Here is a 26872-nt window from a genome sequence, read left to right as displayed (position 1 = left end):
GTCTTGTCCCAGTAGAATGTGAGTTCCATGAGAGTAGGGACCTCATCTACCTTGTTTACCTCTATCTAGAGCATATCTTATACCAGGAAGGTGCCCAGTAAATACGGGTTCAAAAGAGTGAATGGTGGAACAGTGATGGTATTGTGAGAGTGCCGCACCTGTGATAGACACTGAGCCACCTGCTCCAGGAAGCCATCACTTGGGGGGGGGGGGATGCACTTTAAAACCTTTGCCTTTCATTTCAGGCAAAATCACTTCAGCCTCCTGTTACAGAAAAGCAGGGACATCAGTGGAAAGAGTCAGATCCTGTGATGGCTGGAATCGGGGAGGAGGTAAATTTGTTCCTGCAGATTTTTCCAGAAGTAGCTCTGATAGTGAGACTTAACTGGCTCTGAGTGTGGACTCCTACGTGACTGTTTTATTCTGGCATTGAGCCTTGGCTTGTCCCGGGAGTCTGCGCTGTTAGTGGGCCCGGGAGCAGTGACATGACTGCCGTGCCATTCAGACTGAGCTGTCTCCTCATTTGTGGTCTCTACAGATCACTCACTTTCAGAAGGAGTTGGAAGAGTTGAAAGCCCGAACTTCCAAAGCCTGTTTCCAAGTGGGCACTTCTGAGGAGATGAGGATGCTGCGAACAGAATCAGATGACCTGCACACCTTTCTTTTGGAGATTAAAGAGACCACAGAGGTTTGTGTTTTTGATATTCTTCCTAAGTTGAATTGCACATTTGCAAATTGTTGTCATAATACTCCACAGATGTATATATTTTCTCTCTTCAAGAACCACCAGTGTTGTTTTTTATGTGGTTGAGTGGTTTACCTAGGAATGCCTGACTTCAAATCCTACCTTTAGCACTTAATAATAAATTATGTGACTTTGGGCAAATTATTCCAGCTATTCTATGTTTTAGTTTTCTCATGTGGAAAATGGAATAATAAGTACTTTCTACCCCATTGACACTTACAAGGCACTCCATAAAAGTTTATTCTAGCTGTTAATTTAGTATATATATATATATATATATATTTTTTTTTTTTGGATTGCTCAGATATTATAAAGGAAATAAATTAAACATTAAATCATCATCTCTGACAGGGTCATTTTATTTCCTGATAAACAAACCTTATGCAAGTGATTAATTCTTCTAATTTTTTAAAAAAATATTTTCCTTTGTACCTGATAAACAGCTGCCCTTATGTTATCTGCTCTGTCAGGTTCTGTGCTCTGTTTCTGTGAGGGCTTTTGGTCCAAGACTCTCAAAGTCCCTAAATAGTGAGAAGTGGGAACTGTCAACGGAGTTCTCCTTAGAGAACCAGGTTTCCTTAAGAACTCAGAGGTCACTAATCTGAAAAGATCCAAATGAGTGGGATCTTCCCGGACCGGGGCACGAACCCGTGTCCCCTGCATCGGCAGGCGGACTCTCAACCACTGCGCCACCAGGGAAGCCCTAGTTTAGATATATTTGAAAATTTACTAAGTTTTTTTTCTTGGTATAAAAGCAGACTTTAATGAAGATACTGTGGGTCATTTACAGGAGAAAATTTACTGTCTTTTATAGTAAATTGTTAGGTTATAAAGGATTAGGTTTAAAGTAAAAGCAGGATACTTAAGAGCATATACAGTATAAAAATAACAAATATTTGTTGTTAACTGTTTATTTACCGTGTTACGTTTATTACTACTTACTATGTGCCAGGCATATCTATATTATCTCATTGAATCCTCACAGCTTTTCTGTGTGGTAGGCACTATTATTCTTTTTGTTTTGCAAGAACAGGAAACCAAGGCTTAGAGAGATGAAGTAATTTGCCCAAAGCCACCCAGTTACTGAGTTATAGAACCAGGATCCCAGTTCAGACTGCCTGACTCCAGAGCTCTGGTCTTAACTAACACACTTGGAAAGAGGAAAGTTCTCAAGGGTGGGGAAGGGATAAATTGGGAATTTGGGGTTAATAGATATATGTAAAGTAGATAGACACCAAGGACCTACTGTATAGTACAGGGAACTGTATTCAATATCTTGTAATAACCCGTAATGGAAAAGAATCTGAAAAAGAGTATGTATATGTATATATGACTGAATCACTTTGCTGTGCACTTGAAACATTGTAAATCAACTATACTTCAATAAAATTTTTAAAAATTAAAAAAAAAGAGGAAAGTTCTCCACGGTTTTAACAGTGATCATCTTTAGATGGCAGGATTACCAGTACTTGTCTTATTTCCTGAGTTTCTGATCATTAGAGTATGTATTTTTTTTAGTGAGGAAGGAAAAAAAAAAAGAGCATTAGTGTCTTTCTTTCCAAGCAGTGAATTCACTTTTTGCTATATTCATATGTTCATCATGTTAAATATTTGAGAAATGCCACCTTCCTTGATCTAGAAAGAAAGGTTTATTTCTTGGAAATACCACTTTTGTATCAATTCATCCTCGTACCTTTTCTAGTCTCTTCATGGAGATATAAGTACCTTGAAAACAACTTTACTTGAGGGCTTTGCTGGTGTTGAAGAAGCCAGAGAACAAAATGAGAGAAACCGTGACTCTGGGTATCTGCACTTGCTGTATAAGAGGCCGCTGGACCCCAGGAGTGAGGCTCAGCTCCAGGTAGGAGAACCCCGCCAGAGCTGCTGAGAGCAGACTCCTAGACAGGCGCTCCTTTGGGAGGTACAGGCTTGCCCAACTGCTTGTAAAGTTGTTCATTTCCTGCGAGTGTTGACCCACTTGGCATAGACTCCCTTCACTGTCACAAAGAAAATGGCACTTTCCCACTTAAGGTTTTTTGGATTAAACCAAAACATAATTCTTAATTAAACCTTAAGATTGGTAGAGAGGAGCTGTTGGAAAAGGTATATTTAGAAATCAAATCAGGAATAATAATTATTAAACTAGCAACTGTTCATTGGGCACCAAGTACTCTGTGAGGTGTTTTTTTTTTTTTAATAAATGTATTTGTTTATTTATTTATTTTTGGCTGCATTGGGTCTTCTTTGCTGCACGTAGGCTTTCTCTAGTTGTAGCGAGCAGGGGCTACTCTTCGTTGCGGTGCACGGGCTTCTCATTGTGGTGGCTTCTCTTGTTGCGGAGCATGGGCTCTAGGCGCACGGGTTTCAGTAGTTGTGGCACATGGTCTCAGTAGTTGTGGCTCGTGGGCTCTAGAGCACAGGCTCAGTAGTTGTAGTGCACGGGCTTAGTTGCTCCGCAGCATGTGGGATCTTCCCAGACCAGGGCTCAAACCCATGTCCCCTGCATTGGCAGGCGGATGCTTAACCACTGCGCCACCAGGGAAGCCTGTGAGGTGTTTTTTAATACATTATTTCCAGTCTTCAAAACCTGATGCTCTGCAAGGTGAGAGTTACTGATCCCATTGTACAGATAAGGAACTGGAATATCATAGGCTAAGGAGCTTGCCCAAGGTAATGTTGATACTAGTAAGAGTGGGACCAGAATCGAAACTTCTACCTGCCGGGGCTCCTTCCTGTAACTATTAGCAAAGTTACTTTTCTCATTCTTAATTATTCCTATATTCTCTTTGAGCAAAATCTGAGTTTTGTTTCCATCTTTCAATTTATTCAAAATTGTTGCATCACAGCTTTAGTATGGGTCATCTCCCACCACCTTGCATTTCCCTAGAATCAGGTAGGAAAGGGTGCAGGGGTGGCAGCACTGGCCTTCCTCACCTGGGACCTGAGGGCCTGTGAGTGTGGTGAACCCCCTCCTGCCTCAGAGGATTTGAGGCTGCAGACTCTACTGTTGCTGTCATTTCCATCCCACACCTGGTAAGCATACTAACAGTTGGAAAATGAAAGAAGTGGAGGCTTCCCGGAAAGGTTGTGGAACCCCTGCTGTGTCCGGCCGCCCTTGAGGTATTCCTAGGTGTGTCCTCCTGGGGATGGTAACCCTCTTACCAGAGAGTGCCGACCACCTGCCTACCACTCATCAAATTACAGGCCTCCACATTGAATCTGGTTACTCTTTTCTTCCTATGTGCCTTTTCACCCCTTGCTCTGTGTGCAAACTAAAAGAATTCAGCTTTGGGTGAACCACTTTCCCCATTCAAGGGGAAATAATTTTCTCTTTTCCACAGTGCTAAGTAGATAATAATAACTAGCATTTATTGAATGCATACCATATACAAAAGGAAGATAAGGAATCAGAGACACAGGAACTACCCAAGTCTCACCACTAATAAATGCTGGACCCTGGAGCCTGGGGTGTCTGGCTCAGAGCCTATGGTGTTCAACACTACACTACAGCTGGATTAGTAGCAGCAGAAAGATCGACTTCTAAATATAACGTGGGGTGTGTTGCTATGGGATTGAAGATGGGGGAGCAGCTAAGCCACAGAAAAATATTTGTGATAGGCCTTAAAAGAAAAGTTTTTTTTCCTGGCAGACAAAGTTGGGAGGGCATTCAGAAGAGACAAGATCAGTTAATGCACAGAGGTATGGTCACATTTGAAGTGTCCACAGTAAAGGGCCTCCCTGTAGTCACGGAGCATTGAGTTGAAATTTGTATTTGATGCTAAGGTTACTGCTGCTTCCTAGAATCAGCCTGGCTCTCTTTACATGACATTTTCTTTTTCAGTTAGGACACATACCCTTGTCCAAAAATAATTTTGAAAATACAGTTAAACACATTAAGATCTTTGTACAGATGTAAAGAGTGTTTTCCACTGTAAAGTACATTGTCTTCATTTGTATACGTGTTTAATGGAATGCTTCGTTTGCATTAATGGAATGCTATATTTTTTTAATTTTTGAGAGTCAAATGGTATAGCCATGAAGGTTAACACTGGACCAATATTTAAAGAAAATTATTGCAGGCCTAAAATAAATAAATAGGTAAGACTTTTAATAATGGTAAATTCAGTTTCTAGTGCTGATACTATTCTTTGTTTTTGAGAAATGAGTTTTTCCCTGCTGGTGAGATGACTTATGTGTTCTACTCTATGAATAGATAGGTGCAGAATTATTTTCAGCACTGTTTTGTAGAATAATTTTGTCTGTATTACAGTTAATTTCATGGGTGGGAGAGCAAAAGCTAAATGGGTGCCCTGTCGGAGTAACAGAGTGCAGTGGAAAATTCCTAGGCCATGTGGAGATACCTTACAGGAGCTGAAAATGAGAACTAAGCAAGAACATTGGTTCCCTAGAGGCCCTAGGCCGATACGCCCTTTCTTTTTCCCTTTTCTTCACACCACCTCTCTGTCACACGCTTTAAAAGGTTGAGTTGCTGTTTTTCATTTGAATTATAACATTCTAATATTGTATTAAAGCCTATTACGTTTTCCTTGTTCATTATGGTTCTCGGTATAAAAAGACTTCAAAGTCATTTTAACTGTTTTGATACACCTTCCTGCAAGCTACTGGACATCTGAGTCATTTTGACATTTCATTTTTTTCTTGTAGGAAATTCGGCGCCTTCATCAGTATGTGAAATTTGCTGTCCAAGATGTGAATGATGTTCTAGACTTGGAGTGGGATCGGCATCTGGAACAAAAGAAAAAACAAAAGTGAGCAAGGTCTCTCATCCACTGTGTAGATAATTGCTGTAGCCCTTTTAAAAGATCACTTAGGAGGATTTATAAAAAACCCTACAAAGGTTCATTCTCTTTGACCCAGTCATTATACATCTAGAAATGTGTTCTACATAGATAGTAGCAATATTCACAATAATTTACATAGAACAGTTTATATTACAGTGCAATTTATGAGAGTGAAAAATTGGATTCAACCTAGTTACCCAAAAGTTAGAGGAGTGGCTAATAAATCTGGTCACATTTTTTTCTTAATGCAGAATACTGTGTAGCCGTTGAATCTCATATTCTCAAAAAAATCATATTAAATATATTTTGTGTTACATGAACTATACAAAATATATAATTCTGTAGCTAATTATTAGGTATAAAATACAAAATATGAAAAAGGTAAGACATAAAATCATACTAGGTGACCTCATTGTGGAGGTCTAATGTAGAAAAGGCTGGAAATAAATCTGTCAAAATACTCGTAGTTATACCTGCAAGACGAGATCAAGAGGAATGTTTCTTTTATACTTTTCTGTATATTCCAAATTTTCCTTTGGAGGAAACATTCCTAATTAGTAGGGATAACTAAAAGGATGAGAGGAGTGGTAACAGAGGTAGAGGAAAATCTTCTATCCTGATCTTCCATCCGTGGATATTTGGTTTTATGCCTCATGTTTTCCAGAAGGAATAGAATGCAGTACATTGTGAAAGCAGTAAGGTGCCCACAAGAAATGTGAAAACCAGGTCAGCCCTCAAAATGCTAGATTTCTGAAACACCTATACTTGATTAATGTGATTAGCCTTGTAAGGAAACAAACCAGGAAATGATCTATTCACTTGTTTACAAAGCTGTGAGGTCACAGACTTTTAAGTGGGGCAACCTGGGTGTTGTGTCAGGGACAGGGCTAGAAGGTGTTTAAAATTCAGTAAACAAAATTTAATACATTATATTCCACAATGTGGAGAAAAGGCTTTGTGCCCGACATGAGGCGCATAGATATGGGAAGACAGAGGTGAACATTGATCCTCCAGACACTGGCAGGGGGAAGGTTCTGTGGCCTGGAGCACTTGTCCCCGTGGGCAGTTGGGCCCCTTCAGAGATTTCAGAGCTTACTCCCCTGGTTCTGAATTCATGTTCCTCCCCATGTGAGAGAGTGGCTTGACCTGACAGTGAGAACATTCTGCTCTGCTTGACAGTTGGATTTCTCTTTGCTAATTAATAAGTTGGCTTTTTAAAAAAGTGCATGATGGGGAATTCCCTAGCGATTCAGTTCTTAAGACTCTGTGCTTCCACTGCAGGGGGCACTGGTTCCATCCCTGGTCGGGGAGCTAAGATCCCACAAGCTGCACGGCCAATAAAATAAAATAAAATAAAATAATAAAAAATTTAAAAATGAAAATAAACAATAAAAAGTACATGATGCAAACAGAGAAGCCAGGCTCTTTGTTCTCCTTTAAACAACCCCATGGATTTTCTACTTAACGTGCTTTTTTTTTTTTTTCCTCTGCACTTGGGCTTTCTCTAATTGCGGCGAGCGGGGGCCACTCTTCGTTCGTTGTGGTGTGCAGGCTTCTCATTGCGGTGGCTTCTCTTGTTGCAGAGCACGGGCTCTATCTAGGCACATGGGCTTCAGTAGTTGTGGCTCGTGGGCTTACTTGCTCCCCGGCATGTGGGATCTTCCTAGACCAGGGCTCAACCCGTGTCCCCTGCATTGGCGGGCAGATTCTTAACCACTGCACTGCCAGGGAAGTCCCTTAATGTGCTTTTTTTAAGTTCCCTTTCTGTAGAGTTCAGATTCTTAAATCTGTACAATTTTCTAGCACTTCTCTGTTTTCGGCCCTTCTTTAAATATTACCTTGTACCCTATTGAAATGCCTGTTAAAAATATATGTTGAACTAACTACCTTGTCACCAGAAAGAAGGGGACAGTTGTCCCTGTCTTCTTGTAATTCTTTTGGGTGGGTGACCCCCCTGCTGCTAAATCGTGTGCTCTTCCTCTGTTTCTTGACAGCACTCTGAAGAAATGACTGACTCCCTAGATTTCCCTGTACCCTTGGGCTTTTTCTTTTTATTTCATATAATTTACATACAGAGAAATATGCATATCCTAAATATATAGCTGGATGAATTTTCCCCCATTTCTTCCCTGGAACCCATCTGAGGTTCTGTCTGGCTGTGTTGTCCTCTGCTGCAGGCCCAGTCCTGCACATCCTAAGCTGCTCTTTCCTCCTTACACTTTATCCTCGTTAGGCTTTCATCCCCTTTTTATGTTCTAGTAATTTCTTGATGTTTCTTTCCCACTAGTGGTTCTCCGGTTTAGTCTTCTCACTGTTACAGTTGTAGTCTTTTTTTTTTCCATTCGGTGGGGAGTTCCTTTACTTGAACCATTCACATTTAATTCTTTCCTCCTTGCTCTCAACAGGCGCCTGTTTGTGCCAGAGCGAGAGACGCTGTTTAACACCCTTGCCAACAACCGGGAAATCATCAACCAACAGAGGAAGAGGCTGAATCACCTGGTGGATAGTCTCCAGCAGCTCCGTCTTTATAACCAAACCTCCCAGTGGGGCCTTCCCTTGGATGTCCCCTCTCAGAGCAGCACTCACAGGTGTGCAGGAGGATGGGCCTCTTAATGCCACGTGCACTCAATAAATGTGGTTTGATGAACGAATAAATAGAGTTAGGTGGAGTAGTCTTAGAATGGTTCACATGTGGCTTTGAAAGTGACTCTGCTGTCTTTCACCTGTGTGAGCCTGGTCAGATACCTCACCCTCTCTGATCCTTTGTTCCTTTGCCAAAAAGCAGGGCTAACAATACATGCCTCATGGCATTACTGGAGAGTTTAAAACTAAGTCTTTAAAGCACCTAGTAGTGTGCCTGATGAAACAGATGCTCAGTAGATGATAACAGATACTATAGTCACAGTATTATTGTTCAATTGAAAATTAGCTCTCAGGATTAGGTTGACCACTTTGTCTTGAAGCTCAGATTTATCATTTTGCAAGAGTGTGCAGATTTCAGACCCTGCAGTTAGACAGTTTACCCCTGAAGTTACCAAGGTGGTCTTGTGTTTCTGCCTTTAGGCTGAATGTGTAGATTTTAATTGCCCTTCCTGCTGGAGCCCTGTTGGTGGTGTGTTTGCTCTGGGGTTCGGATATAATATTGAGACTGTGATCTCTTTCCTCTTGGATTAATTTCCTTGATTGGTCAGATTTTCCATTTCTGTATTGGGATCCTCTCATATCTTGCCTTTATATTTAGGAGGATAATGTACCACCACCACCACCCCGATTTCTCAGGTCGTAGTTGGTTCGTATGTAACACTATCCTATTTCAGTTTTGACAGTGACCTCGAAAGCCTGCGCAATGCTTTGTTGAAAACAACCATAGACTTTCAAACCAAACCCTTGCCCAAAGTTGCAGGTAAATGAGTTCTTCCCGGTCTTTAAACTCTCTTTGTTCTCTTTCATCTACTGACATCTTAAAAACCGAGTCTTATGCATTTATGGGTTCGTGAATTTCTTGCAGCTAAACTGTCCCCCGTGAAACAGGCACAGCTGAGAAACTTCTTGGCCAAGAGGAAGACCCCACCGGTGAGATCTACTGCTCCAGGTAGAGGAACGTGGTGTGGGAGTAGGATGGGGTGTGTGTGTGTGTGTGTGTGTGTGTGTGTGTGTGTGTGGAGAACTGCCTAGTGCTGGGGTACATCAAAGCAAGGAGAACAGGGCAGGGGCGTGGGGCAGCAAGCCAGCTCTGTCTTTTCTCCAGAGCCTGGTGTGGTAGAGAGGAGCCATGTAGGGCTTGGATGGGTGACCCTTCTCACTTGAAATGGTGTGTGTGTGTGTGTGTGTGTGTGTGTGTGTGTGTGTGTGTGTGTGTGTGTGTGTGTGTGTGTTTCTTAATGGGAGACAGAGAAATGTGTGTGTGTGTCGTTCTTAATGGGAGACAGAGAAATGTGTGTGTGTGTCGTTCTTAATGGGAGACAGAGAAACTGTCCTTATACCTGGCCAGTGAAGCAGCTCGAGGTAGCTCTTCTGGCTTTTACACTGTGTTTTCTGTAGCCCTTAGGTTCTGTGGCCATGCTTCTCAAGGGTTTTGGGGGAAGCTGAGCTGGCTCCAGGGGTCCTAGCCTCTGCTTTAGCTAGAGAAGCTTTACTTTTCTGATTGGTATGGGGTTTTGAGTAAGGCTGCATTTGAAAAAAAGATGTTCTAAGAAAGAAGAAAAAAAACCTACAGATTAGGGAATGATGGCTAAAAACACTTGCTGAAAAGAAGCCATATACCTGATAAAAAATATTTTGTTATGACATTATCTACATAATTACCTGAATTTGCTTTTAAAGAAATATTTGTTAGATGCAACTTTAGGCATAACCCTGCTTTGCTCTAGTGCCTATAACTGCTTTTTTCTTTGAAACTATTTTGAGTTGAAAATTTTATTTTTTTGGCTGCGTTGGATCTTCGTTGCTGCGCGCGGGCTTTCTCTAGTTGTGCTGAGCAGGGGCTACTCTTCATTGTGGTGCGCGGGCTTCTCATTGTGGTGGCTTCTCCTGTTGCGGAGCGTGGGCTCTAGGCGCGGGCTCAGCACGTGTAGCCAAGCTTTTTGGAAAATCAGGATCCAGTTCAGGATTGTACATTGCATTAAGCCACTGTCCTCTTTAGTCTCCTTTATTTTTCCTTTTTGATAGTTTTACTACTTAAGCTTGCCTCCCCAAACACCGTAATTTGGTTTTGCCGGTTTTTTGGGCTTTGGATACTGCGGAAGTCCATTTATTTATTCTCTGGATGGGTTTTTCTTACTCTACATCAGGTTTCTAAGAGTCATCCATGTTGCTGCATGTAGCTGTTTGTTTTTGTTGCTTCGGTGTATGAATATACTGCATTTGTTTATCCATTCTCCTTTTGGTGGACGTTCACTGTTTGCAGTTTTTAGCTGTAACGTAGAATGTTGCTCTGAACTTTCTTGTGCTTGTCCCTTGGGGTACATGTGTATGTCTTTTATGTGGTCTTGTGGCTCCCAGTGGAATTGTGTCTCGTACTCTGTCCCTGTGCTCAGCTTCAGATTCTGCGTGCAGTTCTCTTGTAGCAAGTCACACTTGGCCATCAGTGTATGAATATTCCAGCTGTTCCACAGCCTTGCCAAGCTTGATATTATCAATCTTTTTCCTTTTGACTCTGCTGGTGTCACCCTTTTATATATTTAATTACCATTTGGGTATCTTCTTTTGTGAAGTGCCTGATTAAATCCTTTGCTCATCTGTCTGTTGGATAATCTGTTCTGCTGATTTGTAAAAGTTTTTATCAGTTCTTGATACCAGCGTTTTGTTGGTTGTATGAGTTTGTAGTTATTCACTTTGTTGCTTTTTATCCTCTTAGTATCTTTTGGCAAAGAGAAGTTCTTAATTTTAAAACAGATTTTTCAGTCTTTTCTTTTACTGTCAGTTCCTGTTCTGTTGAAGAAATCTTTCTCTACCTCTAGGTAACAAGAGTATGTATGCACCTTTATTATTGTCTAGAAATGTTAATGCTTTGCCTTTCAAATTTGGACCTGCTGTCTACCTGAAATTGATTTTTTTAAACAACTTTATTGAGGTATAATGTGCGTATCATAACATTCACCTGTTGTAAGTGTATAGTTTGACGATTTTTGGTAAATTTACTGAATTGTATAACCATCACCACATTCCAGTTTTAAAACATTTCCATCACTTAAGAGGTTGCCTCATGCTGTTTGTAATCAGTTCCTATTCTGCTCCCAGCAACCACTGATCCGTTTTCTTTCTCTGTGGAACTGCCTTTTTTAGAAACTGCATATAAATGGAATCATATGTAGTCTTTTGCTTTAGCTTCTTTCCCTTAGTATAACTTTAAGGTTCACCCATGATGTGTATCATGTATTAGTAGTTCATTCCTTTTTATTGCTGTATGGTATTCCATTGTATGGGTAGACCATATTTCGTTTATACTATCTGGAATTGATTTTTGTGTATGATACAAAGTATGGCTCTCATGTAATTTTTTTGTATTTAGATATCTGATTGTCCCAACACTGTTTAGTGAAGATTCTTCCTCCCCGCTTAGTGGCCACCTTTGTTGTAAATCGGTTTTCCTTATACTCGTAGGTCTGATGGTCTGTACACTGATTAGAAACCACTGCCACCACTCTGCCTCAATTAACTGGTGCTAAAATAAGTCTCAATACTGGTTTTTTTCCTAAATCCTAAAGCTATGCTGTTCAATATGGTAGCCTATTCAAATTTAAATTAATAAAAATTAAATAAAGTAAAAAATTCAGTTAATCCCAGCAGCCACATTTCAAGTGCTAGCTAGGTACACATGACTAGTGGCTACTGTAATGGGAAACGCAGACACAGAACATTTCATCATCACAGAAATTTCTACAGTCTCGAGTAGGGGTTGGCAAACTGTTTCTTAAAGAGCTGGATAGTAAATATGTAGTAAATATGTAGTTTCTATGGTACCTAGTGAACTCTGCCCTTGTAATAGGAAAGCAACCACAGACTGTATGTAAACAGATGGGCATGCCTATGCTTCAGTAAAACTTTATTTATAAAAGCAAGCAGCTAGCTCATGGTTGTAGTTTGCTGACCCATGATCTAGAATGTTTTGGCTCTTCTTGGTGCTTTCCGTTTCCATATTAATATTATAATTGCCTTGTTAAGTTCTACCACCCTCAGCCCTCAAAGAGTTGAGATTTTGATTGGGATTGTATTGAATCTCTAAATTGACTTAAAAGAATTGACATTTGTACAGTGTTGATCTTTCATTTCCTAGACATGGCATATGTTTATTTGGGTCTTTAATTTTTCTAAATGTTTTCTGCATGGAGGACATGCACATCTTTTGTTAGATTTATTCCTAAGTTTGATATTTTTGATGCTTTTATAATGATGGGGGTTTTTTTCCTTAAATTTCACTTTATGTTTTATTTTATGTTAGCTATAGCATATAGAAATGTACTAGATTTTTTGGTATGTTGACTGAATCTAGCATCTTGGCTAACTCATTTCAAATAATATGTCTGTAGCTATTTCTTGGACTTTCTGTGGAAACAATTGTACCTTCCATGGATATGAACACTTTTGTTTCTGCTTTTTATTTAATTTTCTTACCTTATTTCACTGGCTAGGACCTCCAATGCAAAGTCCAATAAAAGGGGTGAGTAGGCATCCTTGCCTTTATCTCAAAAGGAACACTTTCTGTAGTTCCTCATAAGATACGAGGTTTGCTGCGTCTACTGACGTGATCATGATTTCTGCCCCTTCTCCTTCCTGTTAATGTGGCTTTCTGCCTGTCCTCATCTGAGCTAGCATTTAAGCAGAGTAAGATTCTTTAGGTTTCAGTGGGGCCCCCTTTTCTAGTGCCAGGAAGGTAGCTGCAGCCTTGATCACAGCAGGAAGCAGCGTGTGTCAGCTGCCGAGGCAGCATCATTGGGACAGTTGAGCAGACCAGGCTCCTGGCCTCTGCAAGTGAGCATGGCCATTGCATTTTTCAGTTGATGATTGTCCCTCCACCCAAATCCAATGAATGGCATCAGAAAGGTGAAGAAAGGAAACTGAGAGAACCCCCAGGTGGTATCAGACCTTGGGAGTGAAAGTTATTTCCATTTTCTATGCAGTTCCTGAAGGTGATGAGTCTGAGTCATCTCTTGTTGCTATTAACTCTCAGGAAGTGGGATTTTAGAGAAATTAGTGAGAACAGTGTGGCCCTAAGAGAGTGTGGGGTTTATATTAGTTTCCTGTGGATGCCGTGTAACAAATTATCACAAATGTAGTGGCTTATAACACCACCTGTTTATGATCTCACAGTTGTGTGTGTCAGAAGTCCAGGCGCAGCATGGCCCTGCTGGGTCCTCTGCTCGGGGCTCACAGGCTGAAATCAGTGTTGGCTGGTCTGAGCTCTCATCTAAAGGCTCTGGGGAAGATCCCGCTTCTGAGTTGTTGGCAGAATTCGGTTCCTTGCAGCTATAAGACTGAGGTCCTCGTTTGCTTTGCTTGTGCCCCCGGCCCCCTTCATCTGCAGTCCAGCAACAGCACATTGAATGCTTCTGTGCCCCCACTTCTGCCACCTCTCTCTGCTTCCTCTTGTGCTTCTTTTCTCTACCTTTAAGGGCTCTTGAGATTTTACCCTGGGCCCACCTGGACAATCCAGGCTAACCTCTCTGTTTTAAGGTCAACTGATTAGTAACCTTAATCGTGTCTGCAAAATCCCTTTGGCCATGTAATATAACCATCTAACAGAATATAACCATGGGTGTGGCACTGGGGGCAAGGGTCGTGGGGTCAAAATTCTACCTAGCACAGGGTATTTTATATATAACAGAGTATTGTTAAGAACATAGTCTTTCGAGTCAGATACACTCCAGGTTTGAATTCCCGCTCTACCACTTACCAACTTCGTGACCTTGGGCAAATTACTCAGCCTTTCTATAACCATAAAGTCAGATAACAGGAATTTCTAATTTAGATGCTTTGAGCAGTACCTGGTACCAGGTAAGTTCTCAATAAATGTTAACTGCAGTTTTACTGGTGGTGCTGGTGGTTATGGAGGGACTTGCTAAGTGACCCTGCTGCACACTGACCTGCATCAAAACACTTTGGTACAGTGCTGTCCCATAGGACTTCCTGCAGTGGTGACGATGTTTTGGATCTGTGCTCTCCAGTATAGCAGTTAAGCTGTGGCTATTGAGCACTTCAAAGGGGGGCTGGTGCAACTTAGGATTCCAAATTTTCATTTATTTACTTTACATTACTTTTAATCTAAATAGCCATGCATGGCTGGTGGCTACCAAATTGACAGTGCAGCCTAGCAGCAGCGCTAGCACACAGCGTTGGTTTTCACTTGCATTTATTTATGTTCTGGTTCCATTATGACAAAATCTTGCAGAGTGATGTGCCTATAGGGCAAATAAGTCAGTAAATATTAGCAATACTTTAACATAACTTGAGGAGGAGAGAGGGCTGTTTTTTGTTTGGTTTTGGTTTTTTCCCAATATACAGACAGTAACATGACTTCTGAAATTCACGGTAGAAAGTAACATGGCCTATTACCCCATAGTTTATGGAAGGAAAAACACAGGGAAGGTGAAAATCAATCTTCGATTTCAGTGATTTTTTTTGTTTTAACCTGATTGATTCAGAAGAATGATTAGATTTATGTGGCAGTGTTTGAGAACCTCAACATTGAGGACATGATGTCTTTTCCAGTTTGCGTTAGGCCTGTTCTCAGAAGTTTATTGTTGGAAAGCAGTGGCAGCAGTGCGACTGTTTGCTCTGCTCTGGAAGCTTGTCTGTTGCTTTTCTGAGATGGTGTTATTGCCTGTGAACTTCCTGCTTTTACACCAGCATGCATCCCGTCTCTCACCTCACATCATTTTTTTTGTTTAACAGTCAAAATATTCTTGTCCTACACAGCTCGGTTTTGCAAAGCCCATTTGAGCAAAAAGTATCTGTTCGCATTCAGCAGCAGCTGCTTCCACTTAAAATAAGTAATAATTAAGTCAATTTATAAATTGGATATTTCTCTAGCGGCGGTGAAAATTTCATAGCTTTTGGACTTGAATTGTCTTTTGGACTTGAATTGTCTAAGTTGTGTTTTGTTTTGGGCTTTGTAGCCAGCCTTTCTCGGTCAGCTTTCCTGTCTCAGAGGTATTATGAAGACTTGGATGAAGTCAGCTCAACGTCATCCATTTCCCAGTCTCTGGAAGGTGAAGACACACGGGCATCCTGTAAGGATGACGACGCAGTGGTCCAGGTTCCGCGGCATGCTCCCGTGGTTCGGACGCCTTCCATCCAGCCCAGTCTTTTGCCCCAGGCGACTCCTTTTGCTAAATCTCACCTGATTCATGGTTCACCAGGTGTGATGGGAACTTCAGGTAAGTAAACAATGAGACAGGAAATGATCTTTTTTTCCCTAAGAGATCTCTAACTCCTGAAGGAACTGTAACTGGGTTTTATATTATCACACCCATAAGTCATGGGTTCCAGCCCATTTCTGTTAATATTCTAGAAATTACAGGACAGATTCAAGAGGTGTGTTCCCCTTGAAAGTGGTTGGTAGGACCTGAGGAAGAGGATACCCTGCAAGGTTCACAGTTACTGCTTTTCTGTGGAGCACAACTTGTGCCTTTCACATCCCACCTCATTTCAGCTCCTCCGTTGTAGCCATGTTGTGCCTCAGAGTTCACCAGCCAGAATGCTCATTGTCTGTGTTGGCTCGCTGATGTGACCTGTGTTGTGCTGTCACACCTTATTTCAGAGCAGCAGGACTTTGTATTGCAGTGACTTCTAAGAGGACAAAGCCGGGCATGAGGTACCAGAATGGAGAGATTTTATGAGAGGAGAGCAGGACATTGCTCTGTTTTGGCACAAAAGTTATATCTTGCTCAGTGTCAGAGGAAATGATCCTGTGAAGTATTTTCACTAATAGAAGGAGGCAGGCAAATGGCCTGCAGCATCTTTGAAAGATAAAAGTGCCGGCCTGTCAGTTTGTCAGTACTTTTCTGTGTTAATGCTGAAGGATTTTTAATCTTAACATTTTCCCTGCAACCACACATGGAGAATTTACCATTTTAATTTTTGTGTTTTCTTCTTCTCTGACCCACTCTCTCACTTAATTTATCTTTTTTCCTCAGTGTCTACACCTGCTAGCAAAATTATTCCCCAAGGGGCTGATAGCACAATGCTTGCAACAAAAACCGTGAAGCATGGCGCCCCTGGCCCTTCCCACCCCATCTCTGCTCCCCAGGCGGCCGCTGCAGCAGCCCTGAGACGGCAGATGGCCAGTCAGTCGCCAGGTAAAAACATCTATGCAGGGGCTGATGGTGAGCTGTCTGAGCCCCAGGCCAGGACACAGGTGCCAAGAAATGGCGGGCTCTCTTTGCTGCCCTTCAGAAGAGAAGGCTGATGTGACAGGTCTCTCACCTTTTGGGGGAGAGTTCTGCGAAGGCAGATACTTAGTCGGGAACTTTCCTTTTAAGGGGCAGTATTAACTGCCACATTCAGTTAAGTGGGAGATCAATGGGGTTTTTTGATGGAGTTGTTAATCCCTACTTTTGAATAATGTCTGCTTTAAGCCCAAAATTAATCTCAGTTAGATCACCTAATAACATTAGAGTTGTCTGATGGTATCTTAAGGATCCCAGCCACCCTCTGAGGTGGGTATAAGTATGCCCATTTTGCTTTTGAGTAATGTAAGGTTTGGAGAGGTGAAGGTCACCTGACCAATACGTAACAAAACCCAGACTCCAACCCTGTGTTCTTTGTATTGTAGTACAGCTTTTTCTTAAGACTGCAAATTTAAGATGGAAACTTGACAGATGAAAACTCTGAGAAGCTAATCAGCTTTTGCATTTTGTCAGTGGTTTGTGGCTATCCGTAATTTTCTACATTAAGATTTATAGGTAGTTCGCCTTGGGACCTCAGTTATCACTAGCTGTCAATCTTTACAAGCCAGTGGTTCTCAGCCAGAGGCTATTTTGCCCCACCCATCTCCCCTCCAACAGTTGGCAGTGTTGCTGGCATTTAGTGGGTAGAGGCCAGGAATGCTGCAAAAAAAATCCTAAATGCACAAGACAACCCCACAACAAAGGATTATCCAGCCCCAAAATGTCAATAGTGCCAAGGTTGAGAAACTCGGCTATAAATCAAATATTTTTGTTTTAGCTGAATAAAATTATTTTTTAGTTCTGTAACTGCTTAGAACACATACCAATTTAGACTAAAATTTTAAAAGACTAAAAAAATTGATGGTTTTATTTAGACAAAAAAGAATTACCATTACATAATAATAAAAGATTTCTAAGAAAAGTTCAAATATTAAAACGCTTATTAAGCCATCTAAAATAGATATGAAAGAGCAAAAACCGGAGAACTTTTTAAGGCACTTTGGAGCCGTCTGAAAAAATAAGAAACCTTTGATGTTTTAAATATTGGTTGGATCAAGCAGAATCTTAGCATTGTGCTGAACAGGCCCCAAATCAAGCTGATTGAGTTGGTTATTTATAAACTTAAAGTCTGTCAGGATTTAGGATTATTCCACTCTCAGCAGGAGATGGTGTGATGTCTATTATCATTTTGGAAGCAAATATGTCTAAGGTGTAGGCACCTCTGAATGTGAAGGATGAAATACATGCAGTCATGGGCAGGATGTCCCTGGTTACCTCTCTGAACGAGGGAGTGAAGTGAGCTGCCATGGACCCACCGTCCTACCTGGGCTACAGCTTTCAACTTGGCCCAAAGTATAGTTGGAAGAGATCTAAGAGCTTTGCTTAGGCCTTCTTAATAGTTAATCATGAAATATCATTAAGTCTTGGGCCACAGCTTTAAATTCTAAGACACAAAAAAAGGAGATATGAAAGCTGACAAGCCTAAGATAGATAAGTAGGTGTCAAGTCAATCCCTGTTGCCATTCCTTAATTCAGGCCTCTTGGCCTCATTTTTCACATTTTATTCATCGTGTCTGTCTCACTAAGGCATGAGCTTCTTTAGACAAGGAACTATGTTTTAGACATTTTTTTGTATTCCCACCACCTGAGTCCAACAATAATAAGCTTATGGGAAAGAACGGTTGAATGAATGAATGCATGATGGATGGCAGAAGCCCTTAGTCCGAACACTGCTAATCCTCTAGCTCCTTCTGCCCTTTTCCAGGGCGAGCCACCAATATGGCAGGTATCTCAGCTCTGCTGTATAAAAGCTGGCTAGGGAATTCCTTTTTTCTAAACTAGTACATTTGATTAAATTGCATAAAGCTTCACCAAATAATTTTTATGAGTGGAGTAGGCCAGGTGCTCCACTGAACACAGTGCTGCAGAACAACCTAAATTTCCTTTATATAATAAGTTTGCATTCTGCTTGAGTTTGTGTCCTAGGGATTCATTATACCTGGCTAGAATTTTTGATCCTTTACTGCAATTAATGTGCCTTTCTCTTCTCTATTTAAATAGCTGTCAGTACTTTGACCGAATCAACTTTGAAGAATGTCCCTCAAGTGGTAAATGTGCAGGAATTGAAGAATAATCCTACAGCCCCCTCTGCAGCGATGGGGTATGTTACTACTTTTCAGTGTGTTTAAGCCCGTGAATTATTCTGTAATAGTGGTGAACTGCCTGCAGGGAGCAGCATTGCCATCGTCAGAGTGTGACTGTTTTTCCTGCAGAAATTTAGGTTATAAGAGGGGTGGAGGGATTCCCTGGTGGTGCAGTGGTTGAGCGTCCGCCTGCCGATGCAGGGGACGCGGGTTCGTGCCCCGGTCCAGGAAGATCCCACATGCCACGGAGCAGCTGAAAAAAAAAAAAAAAAAAAAAAAAAAGAGGGGTGGAGTGGACAGCTAATCTCGGGTACGCAATTGGGTTTTCAGGAGATTGTCCTCTTCAACTGGCAGTAACAGTTGCCTCATAAACCTTCAAAGTCTTGGTGATATATACGCAGTATGCTGTTTGTCATGTGTAAGTCTACATATGATACACATTACAGTTATTAAGTCAGGTAAGGTGTAGGGTTTGATTTTTGATTTTTTTTTTTTTTTTAATATTCTTGGGGCTCCTGAGTTGGCAGTTCGACTTTGATGCAGACTCTGTTGACTCTGAAAACCCAGTGATATCTTGAGATTGACGGTCTCTCCTCCCTTCCTTCCTGTCTCCAGGCATTCCCGTTCTTTCAAGTCTCTCATACCTTTTGTATGAAAAAACAACTTTTAAAAGGCACCAGCTCTGTTTGGAGACTTCTAGCTTGACTTCATGCCAAATCTGAGGGCCGGATCATTGCTGCCAAAGCTGACTTTTCTTAAGTCTGAATCTGTGTTTAGAATTCAAGGCATTGACTCTGTGTCACTGTTCTGGGCAGCACGGTTCATAGAATATGCTTGTGCCCTGTTGCTCTGTGTATTTGTAGCCAGGAGCTCTTCAGTGTGGCTGAAGAGGGAAGAGTTGAGGGCCGTTTCCTCAGTCTGAACGTAGGGATCGTGAGGACCAGTATCATTCAGGCATTTAGAGTCTGGTGCCCATTACTAGTCCAGCGGTGAGAAGAACAGCCACAGACCCTGTGTTTTTTCCAGTTTACATTAGCTCTCTCCTACTCCCCTGCCCCCAGGTCTGCTCACTGTTCTGTTTTGGCTTTATCGAGTGGCCCTGCTGCACTAGTCCACTGGCCTCTTTTTTCCACATTGGTCCATTTATCAACACTGCCAGGAATTTCTTAGTTATCTCAGGGCCATACTAACAGCCAAAAACAAGCCTACTCGCTTTCCTATCTTGTAGTGACCTTGAAGCTTTGGTATGCTGTTTAGACCAAGATGGCATTTGTGGTCGTTGTGAACTTCTCAAGGGAAAGAACTATGCATTAGAGTTTGGGAATTATAGCCAGATTCCTAGTGTAGGGTAGGCAAAGGAAAGCCACTGCGAAGCAGAATATTACATAAGACAGGAAAATCCAGCTTAATGGTGAAAGAAATATGGTCTGGTATTTCTGAGATATTTTAACTGTTAACCATGTGTGAGAAGCACCTATTGGTGATTTCCTTTATCTTATCTCAGGCTTTGTTTCCCTCCAGGGTTCATCTGAGCCAATCATTGATAAGGGCTTTGTTAAAGGAGCAATGCTGAGTTTGCCCTTTTTTCTGACTTAAGAAAAATAGACACAAAAGTTAAAAAGGAATCAAAGAAAATCTCTTCCTCTCCCCACAGAATTTGGACTGTGGTGCAGTTATTTAACTTGTAAGCCCAGAGTGGTGCCTGGAATGCAGTTCCTTTTTAATAACCACTTGTTGAATAATAGGTGAATCTAAGCATAATTGACCAGTGGAAATTGGTATTTACCACCTCCCCCAATAAGAAAGCTTGAGAGGGAATTACATTCATTATAAAATTACTTTCAGATTCTCTTAAGCAGTAGTTTGGTTAAGTGTATTTTAAATATTTAATTTTGCATTTAACTTTTTCTGAGTAATATCTTAAAGAGATTTATTATAAGATGAGCTTACACATTTCTTGCAAATCAAAACTACAGGGAGGTATCACCTCACATGGTCAGAATGGCCATCATCAAAAAATCTACAGGGCTTCCCTGGTGGCGCAGTGGTTGAAAGTCCGCCTGCCGATGCAGGGGACACGGGTTCATGCCCCAGTCTGGGAAGAGCCCACATGCCGCGGAGCGGCTAGGCCCGTGAGCCATGGCCACTGAGCCTGCGCATCCGGAGCCTGTGCTCCGCAACAGGAGAGGCCACAACAGTGAGAGGCCCACATACCGCCAAAAAAAAAAAAATCTACAAACAATAAATGCTGGAGAGGGTGTGCAGAAAAGGAAACTGTCCTACACTGTGGGTGGGAATGTAAATTGGTTACAGCCACTATGGAGAACAGTATGGAGGTTCCTTAAAAAACTAAAAACAGAACTACCATATGACCCAGCAATCCCACTACTGGGCATATACCTGGAGAAAACCATAATTCAAAAAGATACATGCATCCCAGTGTTCATTGAAGCACTATTTACAATAGCCAAGACATGGAAGCAACCTAAATGTCCATTGACAGAGGAATGGATAAAGATGTGGTACATATATACAATGGGATATTACTCAGCCATAAAAAAGAACAAAATAATGCCATTTGCAGCAACGTGGGTGGGCCTAGAGATTATCATACTGAGTGAAGTAAGTCAGACACAGAAAGGCGAATATCATATGATATCACTTATATGTGGAATCTGAAAAAAAAAAAGGGTACAAATGAACTTAACAAGACAGAAGTAGAGTCATGGAGGTAGAAAACAAACTTATGGTTATGAGGGGATAAGCGGGGGAGTGATAAATTGGGAGACTAAGACTGACATATACACACTATATAAAATAGATAACTAAATAAGAACCTGCTGTATAGCACAGGGAACTCTACTCAATACTCTGTAATGGCCTATATGGGAAAAGAATCTAATAAAAAAGAGGAGTGGATATTTGTGTATGTATAACCGATTCACTTTGCTCTACACCTGAAACTAACACAACATTGTAAATCAACTGTACTCCAATAAAAATTTTAAAACAAAAGCAAACAAACAAAAAAGATGAGCTTACACATTTCTGCCGTTGGTATATCTTATGTTCATTGGCCTCATCCCTTATATTCACCTCCTGTTTTCAGGAAGAGGGTTTATCTGGAGCAAACCCATGGCTATCTAGACTCATCTCCAGTGCTCAGTTACTTGATTCAGCAGGTTCCTAAGGGGTGTCTGCCATGAGCATGATAACACTGGGTATTTGGGATCCAGTCGTGAGTAAGACATACCAGGTCCCCGCTTTCCCGGCACTTAGATCTTAGCAAGAAGACAGCCACTAAACGACCCATTACATCGACAGTTCTCTAACTGCAGTGTAATGAGTTGGATGAAGGAGACATACAGGGTGCTAAGAAGGCACACAGTGAGGCCATCTGGTTGAATCTGGGGCTGATGAGGAGGTTGGGAAGGAAAAGGTGTTTTAGCTGAAAGTTGAGCAGTGACCAGAAGCTGCCAGGCAGAGTAGAGAGAAGATTGTTATAAACAGAGGGTGCAGGATGTGTAAAAGCCCAGACCTGGGAAAGGACAGAGCATGTTTGAGGTGAAGGTAAAATAGAAGGCCAGTATGTCTAGAGACCTGGCAGGAAATGGAGGATGAAGAAAGCAGGGCCGAATGAGGTTAGAAATACGGTGGGATTTTTGGTTGGTTGGGTTTTTTTCCAAAGCACACCGGATAGATCATTACTTTCAGGAATTTTGGCATTTGTTTATTCATTCTTTCTACAAATACTTTATGAGCATTTCCTATATGCTACACACTGTTCTAGGTGCCAGGGATAAAGCAGTTAACAAAACAGATTCCCAAAAACCCCCAAACCCTGCCCTTGTCACAGAGAGACAAATGGTACGTAAAATATATGGTATTTTAGGTGGTGATAGATATGATGGAGAAAATTAAAGCAGAGAAGGGGTTTAGGGACTGTTGTCTGGACATGGGTTGCAATTTTAAATAGGAACAAGGAAGGCGCTATTCATACCTGGCTAATGACTAAAATATTAAAGAAATATCAGACCGTATTTCTTTCACCATTTAAGCTGGATTCTCCCGTCTTATGTAATATTTTGCCTTGCGGTGTCTTTTGACACTTAACATTTGAATAAAGACCAAAGACCAGAGAGCAGGTCACATGCATATCCTAAGGAAGAAAGCCCCAAGCACCAGGCCTGTAGTGAGCATGGCTGGCAGGTTCAGGAAGGAGCCAGCCAGCCACTGGTGGCTGGAGGGAGAGGGATAGCAGGGCCGGGGCCCGGGATACAGGTCTTGTAACATCTAGTAAGCCTCGGTCAGGACCTGGCTGACCAATGGATGTTGAGCAAACTGATCGGATTTATGTTTCCTTTATTAAAAGCAATTTTAGCAATTTTTTAAAATATTGGGGTGTGGGCTTCCCTGGTGGCGCAGTGGTTGAGAGTCCGCCTGCCGATGCAGGGGACACGGGTTCGTGCCCTGGTCCAAGAAGATCCCACATGCCGTGGAGCGGCTGGGCCCTTGAGCCATGGCCGCTGAGCCTGCCTGTCTGAAGCCTGTGCTCCGCAACGGGAGAGGCCACAACAGTGAGAGGCCCGCGTACCGCAAAAAAAAAAAAAAAAAATATATATATATATATATTGGGGCATAATTAACACACAGTAAAATTCACCTTTTTTTAGTGTAAAACTCCATGAGCTTTGATAAATGCAGATAGTTCTCTTGACCTATGGTTTTAGCAGGAAGCTTCTGGTTCTTATATTGAGAATAGATGAAAAGGGCTGGAGTGAGGAATGGTAGAAACAGGGAGAACAGTTAGGAAGCTTTTTTTTTTTAATTGTAAAATATATGTATAACAAAATTTATTAATTTAACCATTTTTAAGTGTACAGTGACATTAAGTACATTTACAGTGTTGTGTAACCTTCACCACTATCTGTTTCCAGAACTTTCTCATTATCTCATACAGAAACTGTAGCCATTAAATAGTAACTCCCCCTTCCCTCTAGTGTCTGGTAGCCTTTATTCTACTTTCTGTCTCTAAGAATTTGTCTGTTCTAGGTACATCATATAAGTAGAATCATACAGTATTTGTCCTTTTGTGTCTGGCTTATTTCGCTCAAATTTTCGAGATTTATCCATGTTGTAGCATATGTCAGAATTTCATTCCTTTTATGGCTGAATAATATTCCATTGTATGCATATGCCCTATTTTACTTATCCATTCATCTGTAAGTTGACACTTGGGTGTTTCACCTCTTCTTGTACAAGTATCTGTTGGAGTCGTTGCTTTCAGTTATTTGGGGTAATGTTTTAGGAGTGGAATTGCTAGATCATATGGTAATTCTGTATTTAGCTTTTTGAGCTAAACGTAGTTCAAACTGTTTTCCAAAGCAGCTGCACCATTTTATATTCCCATTAGCAATGTATGAGGTTCCAATTTCTCCACATCCTCACTAATATTTGTTATTGTCCATCTTTTTGATTATAGCTATCCTAATGGGTGTTACATGGTATCTCCTTGTGGTTTTGATATGCATTTCCCTTATGACTAATGAATGATAATTAGGAGTCTATTCATGTGCTTATTGGCCATTTGTATCTTCTTTAGAGACATGTCTATTAGATCCTTTGCCTGTTTTCTAATTGGGTTATTTATCTTAATTGTTGAGGTGTCATATTCTTTATGTAATCTAGATTCAAGTCCCTTATCAGATACATGATTTGTGAATATGTTTTCCCATTCTTTACATAGTTTTCACTTTCTTAATGGTGTCCTTTGGAACAACAAAATTTTTAATTTTGATAAAATTCAGTTTATGTTTTTCTTTTGTTGCTTGTGCTATAGGTATCTTACATATAGGTATGTGTTTAAGAAACCATTGCTTAATCCAAGATCATAAAGATTTACTCCTGTGTTTTCTTCTAAGTTTTATTGTTTGAGCTGTCACATTTAGGTCTTTGATCTGTTTTGAGTTAATTTTTGTAAATAGTGTGACTTTGTGGTCCAGCATCTTTCTTTTGCATGTGGATATTCAGTTGTCCCAGCACCATTTGCGGAAAAGACTCTTTTCTTTTCCCCCTTTGAATTGTCTTGGTGCCCTTGTCAGATTGATCGGTTTTCTTTTTTTTTTTTTTTTTTTGTTGAGTTACACGGGCCTCTCACTGCTGTGGCCTCTCCCGCCGCGGAGCACAAGCTCCAGATGCGCAGGCCCAGCGGCCATGGCCCACAGGCCCAGCCGCTCTGCAGCATGTGGGATCCTCCCGGACCGGGGCACGAACCCATGTCCCCTGCATCGGCAGGCAGACTCTCAACCACTACGCCACCAGGGAAGCCCGATTGATAGGTTTTCTAATGTTAAACCAATTGTTGGTAATGATGTATTGTCCTTTTTTTTAATATATGGTTGGATTCAATTTGCTAAAATTTTGTTAAGAATTTTTTCATGTCTTAATGAGCGATATTGGTCTGTAGATTTTGTTTTTTTGTAATATCTTTGTTTCATTCTGTTATCAGAGTAATGCTGGCCTTACAGAATGAGTTGGGGAGTGTTCCTTCCTTTTCAGTTTCCTGGAAGAGTTTATGTAGATTTGTTATTATTTCACCCTTAAGTGTTTGGTAGAATTCACCACTGAAGTCATTTTGGCTTGGAAATTTCAGTTTCTTTAGTAGATATAGGACTATTCAGCTTATCCACTTCTTGAGTGAACTTTGGTAGTTTGTGTCTTCCAAGAAATTTGTTCATTTCATTTGAGTTGTCGAATTTATCGGCATGACGTTTTTTGTAATAGTCACTGATTATCATCCTTTTAATGTGGATAGAATTCATAATGATTTCAGTTCCCTCTTTCCTGTTAGTGGTAATTTGTGTCTTTTTTTACCTCATCAGTCTAGCTAGAGGTTTATCAATTTTATTGATCTCAAAGAAACCAGCTTTTGGTTTCATTGATTTGTTTTTTCCTATTACTTTTTTACTTGGTCTTTATTATTTCATTTTCCTGCTTACTTTGGGTTTTATTTACTCTTTTTTCTAGTTTCTTAAGGTAGAAGCTAATGTCATTGATTTGAGACTGTTAATACAGGCATTTTAGTGCTATAAATTTCCCTCTAAGAATTGCTTTGGCTACATCCCACAGATTTTGTATATGTTATTTTTCATTTTCATTCAGTTCAGAATACTTTTGTTTTTTTTATACTTATGGATTATTTTAAAGTGTGTTATTTAGTTTCTAAATAATGACATTTTCTAGATATCTTTTTGTTATTGATTTTCAACTTAATTATTGTGGTCAGAGAACATGCTTTGTATGACTTGAATTCTTTAGATTTATTCAGACTTCCTTTATGGCCCATAACTGGGATCAGCAAGGGCTTCTTTTAAGGGCCATATAGTAAATATTTTAAATTTGTGAGACATAATAGTCTCTGTCTCAACTACACAACTCTGCCATTGCAGCCTGAATGCAGCTGTAGACAAACTGTAAATGAATGGGCATGGGCTTTGTTACAGTAAAACTTTATTTACAAAAACAGGCAGCTGGTCTTTGGTCTGTAGTTTGCCAGTCCCTGACCTAGAATATCAGTCATCTTGGTAAATGTTCTGTGTGCACTTGAAGAGAACATGTATTCTACTCTTGTTGGTTGGAGTGTTCCATAAATGTCAATTAAGTTAAGGTGGTTGATAGTGATAATTTTCTGTCTGCTTGTTCCATCAATTAATGAGAATGGTGTTGGTATTTTCAACTATAGTTGTGGATTTATTTTCCTTACAGTTCTATCAGTTTTTGCTTCATGTTGTAGTTCTGTTATTAGTTGCATAAATGTTTAGGATTGTTACATACTCTTGATGAAATGACCCAGTTTGTCATTACAAAATAACTCTCTTTCTCCCTTGTAAGATTAATTGCTCTGAAATCTAGTTTCTCCTATGTTAATGTAGCCAGTCCAGCTTTCTTTGTTTAGTGCTAGTGTGGTATAGCTTTTTTATCCTTCCTTCTATTTTAGACCTATCTTGTGTCTTTATATTTAAAATGGGTTTCTTGTAGACAGCATGTAGTTGGATCTTTTTTTTTTTATACAATCTGACAGTCTATGACTTTTAATTGTAGTACTTAGGTCATTTACATTTAATGTGATTATTAACATGTTTGGGTTTTAATCTGTTATATTGCTATTTGTTTTCTGTCTGTCCCATTTGTTCTGTGTTCCATTTTCCTCTTTTTCTGCCTTCTTTTGGATTGAGTGATTTTTTTATGATTCTCTTTTATCTTTTTCATTGGCTTATTAGCTATTACCTCTGTGTG

General features: G+C 40.6%; 1 protein-coding gene across 1 annotated transcript in view; it reads left to right on the top strand.

The window, feature by feature from the left end:
- The window catches only part of NUP214 (nucleoporin 214), a 99116-nt gene that overhangs the window by 28711 nt on the left and 43533 nt on the right, over positions 1 to 26872 (top strand). The window contains exons 15-24 of the mRNA XM_007453124.1: positions 246 to 332; positions 539 to 688; positions 2448 to 2606; positions 5411 to 5514; positions 7953 to 8135; positions 8865 to 8950; positions 9056 to 9139; positions 15162 to 15422; positions 16182 to 16343; positions 18495 to 18594. Coding sequence (XP_007453186.1) covers positions 246 to 332; positions 539 to 688; positions 2448 to 2606; positions 5411 to 5514; positions 7953 to 8135; positions 8865 to 8950; positions 9056 to 9139; positions 15162 to 15422; positions 16182 to 16343; positions 18495 to 18594 — 1376 coding nt within the window. The remainder of the gene's footprint in view (positions 1 to 245; positions 333 to 538; positions 689 to 2447; positions 2607 to 5410; positions 5515 to 7952; positions 8136 to 8864; positions 8951 to 9055; positions 9140 to 15161; positions 15423 to 16181; positions 16344 to 18494; positions 18595 to 26872) is intronic.

The sequence above is a fragment of the Lipotes vexillifer genome, unplaced genomic scaffold (assembly GCF_000442215.2).
Source record: "Lipotes vexillifer unplaced genomic scaffold, Lipotes_vexillifer_v1.1 scaffold149, whole genome shotgun sequence".
Lineage (NCBI taxonomy): Eukaryota > Metazoa > Chordata > Mammalia > Artiodactyla > Lipotidae > Lipotes > Lipotes vexillifer.
The sequence above is the reverse complement of the archived record's forward strand: the minus strand, read 5'-3'. Positions and strand labels throughout refer to the sequence as shown.